Genomic DNA, 12,254 nt, shown 5'->3' with positions numbered 1-12,254 from the left:
AAGACATTTTAAATAAAAGGTTTGTAATACAGAATATTAACTAAAAAATCAGTGAAATATCTGGAGAAAAAACTCTGGGCTAGGTTTTCTCTGAAGAGCTGACCTATCAGCAAGCTACTCTGGGAATGATAAGGCTGTTATCAAGACTACTGAACTAAAGAGCTTCTGTGGGACAAAAGAAACAACATAGCAAAGAGAAAACCTGAGGATGGTAGAAAATATTTGAAAATATCTGATACTGCTAATCAAAATATATAAGGAGGTCTGGGGATAGAGCTCAGTTGTTAGAGTGCTTCCCTCACAAGCACAAGGCCCTGGGTTCAAATCCCCAGCACCACAAAAAAAAAAAAAAAAAAAAAAAGAAAGAAAAACTCAAAATATATAAGGAATGCAGATAATTCAATAGTCAAGAAAATAACATGATTATAAATCAGGCAAAGGACTTAAATAGACATTTCTCAAAAGAGGACATCAAAAATATTCAACATCACTAATCATTCAGGAATTATGAATTAAAAACACAGAAACATCACCTTACATCTCAGATTGCCTATTATCACAAACAAACAAACAAACAAACAAAAAACCCAATAAACAACAAGTGTAAGAATGTGGAGGAAGGCTGGGCGTGGTTGCACACACCTGTAATCCCAGTAGCTCGGGAGGCTGAGGCAGGAGGATGGCAAGTTCAAAGCCAGCCTCTATGAATTAGTGAGGTCCTCAGGAACTTAGTGAAACCCTGATGCTATTAAAAAAATATATATTATAAAAAATGGCTGGAGATGTGGCTCAGTGATTAAGTGCCCCTGGGTTCAATCTCTAGTACCAAAACAAACAAACCAAAGAATGTGGAGAAGGGAATCTCTGTATACTCTTAGAATGTAATAAGCTTAACTATTATTGAAAATATGATGAAGTTTCCTCACAAAACTAAAAATAGAATTACCATATGATCCAGCAACTCCTCTGTGGATATCTATCAAAAAAATGGAAATGAATATGTCAAGAATTGTCATATTTACCTCTGCTCTTGATGACTCTCTAGAGAGTGATTAGAAATACTAGCTCTCCCTTAACCAACTCCAACTGAGGTAGTTGTGAATCTTTACAGTGTACTTTTCTTTATCCTCAGGTCAGTTTGATGTCTAATGGTCCCAGATTTGAACAGGTGTCTCCTCTCACTGTAAACTTGTTTATACTTGCACACACCCTGTGGTTCTTCTTTGACCTATGTCCAGTTTATTCCTATCAGTGTGGCCACTCTCTAGGGGAACCTTGATCAGAAAAGACCTTAGGTTTTGGTGTGTTAGTCAAGTGAAACAGGTATCAAGGAGATAGCAAAACAAAACATATGATTAACAGAAACTTTAAAGATCCAACAGAGAAGGGGGGTGACATGCCTCTTAGAGTCAACAGAAAGTGAAAGAGCCCTCATGGACATCAGTGCTCAACCAGTGCTTGGGGTTGGGTAACAAGAGGAAGGGGCAGAGGAGAGAGAGAGAGAGAGAGAGAGAGAGAGAGAGAGAGAGAGAGAGAGAGAGAGAGAGAGAGAATGAGAATGAATGAGAATGCAATATACCTGAGAATTAAAGTCTAAGAGTATTGGAGTTTATGGCAATGCCCAAGCAGGTAATTGTACTTGGGTTTAGGGCAAGCTGGCATGAGTCTAGGAGGTCCATGCTGTGGATGTGAGGTGTTCACTGCAGCATACATGTAAGCAGTAGGGTGAGTCAAGTTTATGGTATATAGTTCTCCCATAAGGAAGTTGTCCCCAGGAGGCAGCTGTATAAGGTAGGCATCTTGATTGACTAATTTAAGGAGCATGAGGAAGGCAGAGAACTAGAAACTGTCAAGGGTAACTAAGTCCTCCTTCTAATGTGAGAAAGTCCAATTTATATGAAAAATGGGTATCTAGGTAACATCAAAATATAAGAATTTATGACAGATATATGTACTCTCTTGTTCATTGCCTCATTTTTCAGCATAATGTAGATATAGAAGGAACCTAAGTATCTGTTAACTGAAGGATGGATGAAAGATAAGGTATATTTACACAATGGAATAGTATTCCACTTGAAAGAAAGGAGAAAATGTGTGATGACATGAATGAACCTGGAGGACATTATGCTCTGTATGATACACGAAATCTAAAAGAATCTGACTCACAGCAGTTGAAAGTGGAATGATTGTTAACTGAATCTGGGTTGGAGGAAGAGTAACGGAAAGGAGAAGTGTTTTGTCAAAGGGAACAAAGTTAAGATAAAGAGAACAAATTCAAGAGATCGAATGCATCATATGGTGAATACATTTAAGAATATTTATGTTTCAAAATTGCTAATGAGATTTTTTAAAACATTTCACCACAAGAATATTATGTGAGGTAATGAATATGTTAATTAACTTGGCTTAATCATTCCACATCATGTGCATACATCAAAATATCACATTGCATGCCATAAATATATCAATATAATTTGTCAATTGAAACAAAATAAAATATATAGAAAGTTTAAATGATATTTGGATTACTTACTAAACCTTTGAAAGGATAAATTTGGAATTGAATTTTTTCTTTTTACAGTGCTGGAAATGGAACCCAGGGACTTGCATATGCTAGGTAAGTACTCTATTACTGAGCTGCATGCCCAGCACATTTGGAAATGAATATAAAAGACAATCAGGAGGATACATATATTGTAGGAGAGCTCTACATACTTGTACTTCTATATGAAGTTTAGTATTTACATATTCCAGTTTTTCAATTTCATGGCATTTAATCCTTCACTTCTTCTAACAGGTTGTGTTATAAACTTGAGTCTTTTTCTCATGGACAACTGAGGGAACAAGTCAGATGATTCAGGGTAACACATTTCCTTCTTTGTTAATATAACTCACAGCATCTTTGTCCATGATGGTTGGTGATAAATTCACTGTCCTTTTAGGAAGACCACAACACCATACTGAAGGTATTTCTGTGAAGAGTTTTATTCTGCAAACGCCACACCACTCTAACCAGAACAGCTGCTTGAAGGGCATTAATTGTAACTTTGGGATTTATTCTCCCAAAGGCCTCAAAGAAAGAAAATTCCATTATTCATTTTATTTTTATAAAGGTCCCATTTGGTCTGTGTTAAGGGGTCTATCTCCTGATACCTTGAATACCCTAATGTGTTTCCACATTCTGATAAAGCAAATCTTTTGGACAAACTGAAGCTCTATCTTCTTTGACAATGATGATCACAGTTATCTGCATACTCTGCTCTCTAGAGTAAGATTTAGCACCTTAGCAAAAATGGTATAAGAAAGCAATTAGGTTCATATTGTCAATTGCATGACAAGCAGTGAACCCCTCTATCAGTTTATATATGGTGAGGTCATAGGCCAAGAAGAGAATGACAGGGAAGGTGGATTAACACAGTAAGGTCAGTATTGACAGAAGGTGATGGAGCACTACTTAAGAAAGCAGGCAGATAGTTCTTATATTTCAGATTGCTAAAAAAAGTAGATTTAGAATGTTCTCTCTATAAAAAGTGATAAAATATGTGAGGTGATCCATATGTTGACCAATTTGATAAAATCATTTCACAATGTATATATATTTCAAGACACTACATTGTGTCCCTGTGAATATATATAGGTGCTATAGTTTGACACTAGAATGTCCCCAAAAATTTATGTCATAGAAGAGTGGTCTTTCATAAGCCACCTTTCGGAAATGAGGCTTTTAGGCAACGATTAGTACTTTGACCTCATCAACAATTAATCCACTGATAGTTGAATGGATGACTGGAAAGTGGCCCTAGTTGGAGGAAGTGGGTCACTGGGGACATACCCTGAAAGGGTTGATCAACTTACTTGGCCCCTTTCCTTCTCTTTGCTTCTGACTGCCGTGAGCTGACAGCTTTCCTCCACCAGCCTTCTGTCATGATGTTCTGCCTCCTCTCAAGCCCAGAGCAATGGAGTCAGCAATCCATGGGCTCTGAAACCGTGAGCCCAGAATAAACTTTTCCTTGTTTAAGTTGTTTTGTCAGATGTTTTGGTCACAGCAACAAGTAGCAGACTAATGAAATAAATATTATTAATCAATGTAAATTAAAATAGTGAACCATGTAGGAATGAATATGAGAATTAGAAAAATGTCTGTTTGTAATAGTAGGATCAACAATGCTAAGTGATACTTTGCCTGATAGTGTTTGATTTAAAAGAGAAAATATCTTAATCCACAGCTCATTGAAACTATGTTTGATAGGATCTTCCTTTACCTTTTTTGAAGCATATGAAACATCAGAAACTCTCTTTAAATCCTGTTGTACTGGTCTCACAGACCTGTGATATACATACTTTAAAGTCAAAGCACTACAATTAGAGCTGCTCTCATCTTTCCTACATCCTAAAACCCTCCATTTTCCTCTTTGCTCACTCCCTACACTTTTATTATAATTATCTTTGTGTTAAAAGGGTTAAAGGGTTAACCTTTTAAAAGGTTATAAGGGTCTCCAATCACCTTTGCTTGTTCAATGAACACTAGTGAGTTGGTATATATGCATATGGATATGTTCATACTTCCATCTGCATGTTATTTTTGTCTAGAAATAAGCTGTTAGCATAAATAATGTTAATATTTTGTTATTTGTATAAGTTCAATTAAAATTATTTTTCAGCTAACATTATTTTTTTTCAGACTGAATAATTTGTTTTATTTTTTTATTATTATTTTTTATTATTATTGTATACAAATGGGATACATGTTGTTTCTCTATTTGTACATGGAGTCAAGGCATACCATTTGTGTAATCATACGTTTACATAGGGCAATGATGTTTGATTCATTATTTTTTTTCCCTTCCCCCCCACCTCTCCCACCCCTCTTTTCCCTCTATACAGTCCTTCTTTCCTTCATTCTTACCACACTCCTTATCCCTAACCCTAAACCTAACCCTAAACCTAATGCTAACCCCTCCCACCCCCCATTATATGTCCTCATCTGCTTATCAGCAAGATCATTCGTCCTTTAGTTTTTTGAGATTGGCTTATCTCACTTAGCATGATACTCTCCAGTTTCATCCATTTGCCTACAAATGCCATAATTTTATCATTCTTCATTGCAGAGTAATATTCCATTGTATGTATATATATATATATATATATATATATATATATATATATATATATTCCACAGTTTCTTTATCCATTCATCAATTGAAGGGCACCTAATAGACAGGTAGATCAATGGTACAGAATAGAGGACATGGACACAAACCCAAATAAATAACAATTTTCTCATACTAGACAAAGGGTCCAAAAATATGCAATTGAGAAAAGATAGCCTCTTCAACAAATGGTGCTGGGAAAACTGGAAAACCATATGCAACAGAATGAAACTAAACCCCTATCTCTCACCCTACACAAAACTCAACTCAAAATGGATCAAGGACCTCAGGAATCAGACCAGCGACCCTGCATCTTATACAAGAAAAAGTAGGTCCAAATCTTCAGCTAACATTATTAACACTTTAAAGTTATTCCCAAATTATATTTCATCACTCTATCTTATCTATTTGAAACATTGTTAAGACTTAAGTTGTTCCTTTCTCTGTAACTACAAAATTTGAAATAACCTGAAAGAGTGGAAAAGAGAATTGCATTAAATGTTATATAAGAATTGTTTTTTATAAAACTTGTCCTCTCTAGCCATGGAATATCATACAATTATTAATCCAAACACTAATTTAGGGATTGTATGAAGTCAGTCATTTGAGAAGTTACTTATTATTTCTGCAAAAAGGCAAATATCTGAATGGAAAGTACAAAGAAAAAGAGAAAAATTCTTAGTGCCTTAAAGGCACATATTACACTTAGAAGTGACATATATTTTTCTCTGATCTTTTTGCAAGTATGTGACAATGTGTGGAAAGCCTTCAAAGTTATGTGATTCTTTCCTAAAATTCAGGAAAACAATTGAATGATGATGGAAAAAAATGTAAGTTCTGAAGGCTACTTTATTCTACTGGGGTTTTCTAAGTGGCCTCACCTGGAAGCAGCTCTCTTTGTGGTTATTTTGATGTTCTACTTGATGACACTGATAGGCAATCTGTTCATCATCATCCTGGCACACCTGGACTCCCGTCTCCACACTCCCATGTACTTCTTCTTATCAAACCTTTCCTTTCTGGATCTCTGCTATACCACAAGCTCCATCCCCCAGCTGCTGGTGAACCTCTGGGGCCCAGAGAAGACCATTTCTTATGCTGGTTGTATGGTTCAGCTCTACTTCTGCCTCGCTCTGGGGACCACTGAGTGCGTGCTTTTGGTGGTGATGTCCTATGACCGTTACGTAGCAGTGTGCAGACCCCTGCATTACACTGTCCTCATGCACCCTCGACTCTGCCACATGTTGGCTTTGGTTTGTTGGATAAGTGGCTTTACTACCTCAGCACTTCATTCCTCCTTTACATTCTGGGTACCCTTGTGTGGACATCATCAGGTGGATGACTTCTTCTGTGAAGTTCCGGCATTGCTGCAATTATCCTGTGCTGATATCCATGCTAATGAGCTGACTCTTATGGTGATGAGCTCCATGTTTGTTGTCATACCACTTATTCTCATTCTCAGCTCCTATGGTGCCATTACTAAGGCTGTGCTGAAGATGCAATCCACTACTGGACTTCAGAAAGTCTTTGGGACGTGTGGAGCCCACCTTATGGTTGTTTTCCTCTTTTTTAATCCAGTCATGTGCATATATCTCCAGCCACCAACAGAAAATTCTCAAGACCAAGGCAAGTTCATTGCCCTGTTTTATACTGTTGTCACCCCTAGCCTCAACCCTCTCATCTACACCCTCAAACAAAGATGTCAGAGGGGCACGTAGGAGATTAATGGGGTATTAGTGGGAGATGGACAAAGTAACCACAGTTTTCTTCATTGTGTCTGGCCAATCTTGAAGTATGATTTCTTTGCTTCTTTGAAATTTATTTTTAGTTGTCAACAATTCACCATACTTTGAATTGTTCAGTTCTAAGTTTATGGTTATTTTTAGTAATTAATTTTGAAATAATATTAAGAAATAAACTTTTTTTATTTGTACCAAGTTAGGCTTTAAAAATTCTGTATTTCAGGGTTGGGGATATAGCTTGGTTGGTAAAGTGCTTGCCTTGCAAATACAAGGCCCTGGGTTCAATCCCCAGTACTGCAAAAAAAATAAATAAAAATAAAAAATAAATTCTGTATTTTATTTCATTTGACTGGAATATTAATGTACAGAAATGCCTCTGTAGGTATGTATGCACATGCATTTTTTTATCATTATGAAGAGATTATTGCAAACACATTTGACAGAAATTAATATGCTAATATATAAACTTGCCATTTATATATATAATTATGTATGTATGTGTGTGTGTGTGTGTGTGTGTATATATATATATATTTAGAGAGAGAAAGAGAGAGAGGGATGGAGGGAGACTGAGACAGAGAGAGAAGGGTAAGATAGCTTATGGTGTTTTTGGTCATTGAACAGGCTTTAAAATTAGCTAAAAAGTGTCACAGTAAAGGCAAATGGTAAATATGATGAATAACATCATCTACTATATGGTGAACTCTGAAGTACACTTTTTCAAGATGCTAAATTATATGAATAATTTATTTAGTGGGTCTCTATAACTTGTCATATGACACAGTATAAACAAATATCTATTCAAAATAATTCATTTGTTCTTCCACCCACACCTGGACTGCATTGATTCTTCATTTACTTCATTAGCTAAATCTTAGAGCATTTTCTGTCTCCTGAGTGGGATTCATGGTAACACAAATTAATATACCACACCTTGTGTCTGAACAGAACTTTCTTTTGGAGAAAATAGCAACATAAGATAAAAGTGGATCTATCTGTACATGAGTTAATTTGTTACTAGACTTTTAAAAATTAAAACAAAACAAGAAATTGGGCAATAGGTTTTGAAATTAAATACCAGTTGGTAATTCTGGTAGGAAATTGGTGCTGTTAAATCCAATAAGAGAAAAAAAATCATACATTTTGTTTGCATTAGCTGGTTTAGTTATTGACATATTAATACTATCTTAAAACTTATTAAAGATTTTATATTAAAACAGATAATTTGAATCATATGGTAGTTATATCGTAGTTTTTGAGAAAACTTCCAAACCATTTTGAAATATTATCCATATTTATGGGGAATAGTGTAATAGTTTGATGCATGTACACAGTATGAACTGATCAAATCAGGAAATTAATATTTCTACCTCCTTATCTTTACTATGTGTTTAAAAGACCTTTGAACATTGTTCTTTGCTGAATGGTATTACTTTAAAAAGTTTTTACTTTTATTTTTATTTTTCCAACTTTATGAAGATAAAAATAAAATTATATATATTCACAAATAAAATTATATATATATTCAAAGTACACAAAGCAAAATGATGAGCCTAGATGTGTGTGTGTGTTGAAATCATTACCCCAATCATATTAACACATCCATCATTTCACATGGTTACCATGTCACGTGTAAGAGTGTGTGTAGGGTTGGACATGTAAAATATAATCCTAAGCAAGTTTCAAATGTGTAGTATGGTATTATGAACTTTATTCACCATGATCTGTGTTACATCCTCAGCACTTACTTATGTTATAACTCAGTTCTCTATCATTTGACCAACTTCTCTTTTTTCCCATTCCATAGTCCCTGGAAACCACCATTCTAATCTCTGCTTGAAAAGTTCAGTTCCTTATTTTATACATTTATGTGAAATAATATGGTATTTCTTTTTCTGTGTATATTTACTTCATTTATCATAATGACTTGTAGTTTTTTCCATGTTGTCATAAATAGCAGGATTTTATTATTTTTATGGCTGAATATCATTCCATTATTTAACATATTATAAATTCTAGTGTGTGTGTGTGATGTCTTCTTTGTCCATTCACCTATCAATGAACACTTGGGGTGTTTTCTTACCTTGGCTATTGTGCTGTAATGACTATGGGAGTACAGATGTATCTCTGAGGTACTGATTTCATTTCTCCAGAATACATGCCAGAATGTGGAATGGTGAATCATATGGTAGTTATATCGTAGGTTTTGAGAAACTTCCAAACCATTTTGAAATATTGTCCATATTTAATGTTAAAAGGAATATCATCCATATACTTCAATTTATTACTCTTAGTGATAGTTAATCATATTGATGATCAGAGCCGAGAGACACTGTCAAGTAGTGAAGCAGAGATAGGCCTCTCACTGCCTTCTCCTTTTTCAGGGTACCTAGATTTACATAGGTGGTGTGATTACATCCTGATATTGTGATTTATTGACTCTAAATAATGAACATTCATAAACTGGGAACCATTAAGTGAAATAATATTAGAGCATCTAATATCTGAAGCATATAAAGCTAGAATGAAAAGTTAATTTATCCAATGAACATCTTAATAAGTTTGAAAAATCATTAATAAAAGTCTTTGGTACAGCTATTTTACTTTTCTTTTTAAACAATATGGATATCTATCATTAGTAAGGATACAACAAAATAAATGTATATGTATTATCCACTTAAAATCTGCATTTTTGTAATTCTCGAATATGTCCTACATATCACTCCTAGCATCATCAATTGGAATAGATCTTTGCACATCTCCCTTCAAACAGACAGATTCAGTTGAAGTTGGTCAGCTTATAGGAATAGTGGTCTAAAGAAAGACTATTTGAATGTACCATCTTTGTAATTATAAATAGATACCATATGATCTAATAATAAAAATACTGAATGTATATTCAAAAGAAATGAATTCAGTAGGTCTAAAAAACATCTGTACCCATAAGTTTGATGTAAGCTCTATTCATAATAGCCTACAAATAGTAAGAGTCTAAGTGTTCATCAACAAAGTCAATTAAGAATTCTCCTAATACGCAAAAGAGAATGTTATTTAGCCACAGGAAATGGATGATATCTTGCAACTCACAACAACATGAATGGAACTGGAGATCAATATGCTCAGTAACACAATCTAGACACAGAAAGAGAAGTATCTAATTATGCAACTCATGTAGAATCTCTTATAAATTGACTAGAATCATGATTATAGGCGATTCTGGTGTTCATTGCATAGAAGTGTGATTGTAGTTAATTATGTACCATGTGCTTCAAAAAAACTAGTAGAAATTAGTTCAAATTTTTTAATAAGGAAATTATAAATGTTTAAGGAGATAGATATATGTACTCTTATTTAAACATATACAATATATATGTAGACTCTGTACTTATTAGAAGAAAAAGGCCCAAATCTTCATCTTGTCTGCTTAGATTCTGACTTCCTTAACAAGACTCCTAAAGTGCAAGAAGTAAAATCAAGAATCAATAAATGGGACGGATTCAAATTAAAAAGTTTCTTTTCAGCAAAGGAAACAATCAAGAACGTGAAGAAAAAGCCTAGAGAATAGGAGAAAATATTGACCACACACACCTCAGAGTATTAATCTCCAGGACATAAAAAGAACTCAAAAAACTTAACATCAAAAAAAAATAATTAACCCAATAATAAGTGGGCTAAAGAACTGAACAGACATTTCACAGAAGAAGAAATAAAATTGATTAACAAATACATGAAAAAAATGTTCCACATCTCTAACAATTAGAGAAATGCAAATCAAAACTACTCTTTCATCTCACTCCAGTCAGAACAGCAATTATCAAGAATGCAAGCAATAATAAGTGTTGGCAAAGATGTGGGTGAAAAGGTATCATACATTGCTGGTGGGAATGCAAATTGGTGCAAGAATTATGGAAAGCATCATGGAGATTCCTGAGAAAAATTGTAGTACAACTACCATTTGACCAAGTTATCCCACTCCTTGGTTTACGCCCAAAGGACTTAATAAGTTTTGGCAAAATGTGGGGGAAAGTGTACATTCATACACTGCTGGTGGGAATGCAGATTGGGTGCAACCATTGTAGAAAGCATCATGGAGATTCCTCAGAAAACTTGTAATAGAACTACGATTTGACCCAGTTATCCCACTCCTTGTTTTTGACCCAAAGACTTAAAATCAGCATACTGCAGCAATATAGTCACATCAATGTTTATAGCAACTCAACTCACAATAGCTATGGTATGGAAATAACCTAGGTGTCCTTCAACAGATGAATGGATAAAGAAAATATCGAATATGTACACAATGGAATATTACTCAGCCTTAAAGAAGAATAAAATTATGACATTTTCTATTTAATGGATGGAGCTGGATAATATCATGCTAAGCAAAATAAGTCAATCCCAAAAAATCAAAGGTTGAATATTTTCTCTGATATGTGGATGCTAATTTGCAATAAAGCGGGGATGCCTAGGGAAGAATAGAGTTATATTGAATTAGTCAGAGGGGAGTGAATGGAGGGGAAAGCATATGAGGGTAGGAAGGATAGTACAATGAATTGGACATTATTGCCCTTTGTGCATATATGACCATACAACTGGCATGATTCCATGTAAAAGCAGAAGAAAAAGAAATTGTACTCCATTTATGCATGATGTGTCAAAGTACATTCTACCATCATGTATACCTAATTAGAACGAATAAAACAAAAACCATATTTGCAGAAAAGAAATCACATGATACCATATAAATATTTAAAATTCTATGTATTAAAAGTGAAATGAAATCAGAAAGAAGGTTAATGGGAACATTTTCCAACACTTTTAACCTGACAAATCCTGATCATACAGTTCAGTGTATAAGCTTAAAATAATGCATACTGGAAAACAGTATTTGCAAACTTATTACATTTTGTTTGTTCAATCCAATGTATGGTTTCATGTACAAACCATTGTTAAAAAAAAAAAAAGGAATGAAGTCTCAGGCAGGAAAAATAAATACATAAATTGCTTATTGAAAATAATGGAACTGCCATAAGATTCATGGATCTCAACACTGGGTATCTATCCAAAGGAAAGTAAAGCAACATAATGAACCTATATCTGTAATCCCACATACATTATACCATTTTTCATCATAGTCAAAATATTTGATCAATCTAAATACCCACCGGTGAATAAAGGAAAATACTTTATACATACAAACAAAATACTATTCAACTATAGAAACATGGAAATCCTGCCACTGATGCAAACATGAATGGAAGTGGAGGTCATGATGTTAATCCAATAAGCTAGACACAGAAAGAGAAACACTGCATGACATCACACTTATATGTGAAGCCAAAACAATTGATTTTATAAAAGT

At 34.4% G+C, this 12,254-nt stretch overlaps 1 protein-coding gene across 1 annotated transcript; it reads left to right on the top strand.

The window, feature by feature from the left end:
- The first annotated feature begins 5,962 nt into the window (after nt 1-5,962).
- Nucleotides 5,963-6,868, top strand: LOC124989620 (olfactory receptor 2J3-like). The gene has a single exon (XM_047559523.1). The coding sequence runs from the start codon at nt 5,963-5,965 to the stop codon at nt 6,866-6,868; it is 906 nt and encodes a 301-aa protein (XP_047415479.1).
- Nucleotides 6,869-12,254: the final 5,386 nt, after the last annotated feature.

The sequence above is a fragment of the Sciurus carolinensis genome, chromosome 7 (genome assembly GCF_902686445.1).
Source record: "Sciurus carolinensis chromosome 7, mSciCar1.2, whole genome shotgun sequence".
Lineage (NCBI taxonomy): Eukaryota > Metazoa > Chordata > Mammalia > Rodentia > Sciuridae > Sciurus > Sciurus carolinensis.
Note: the sequence above shows the minus strand (reverse complement) of the source record. Positions and strands in the feature narration are given on the sequence as shown.

Coding starts and splice junctions, on each gene's coding strand:
- LOC124989620 (XM_047559523.1), top strand. CDS start 5,963: ATGATGATGGAAAAAAATGTAAGTTCTGAAGGCTACTTTATTCTACTG.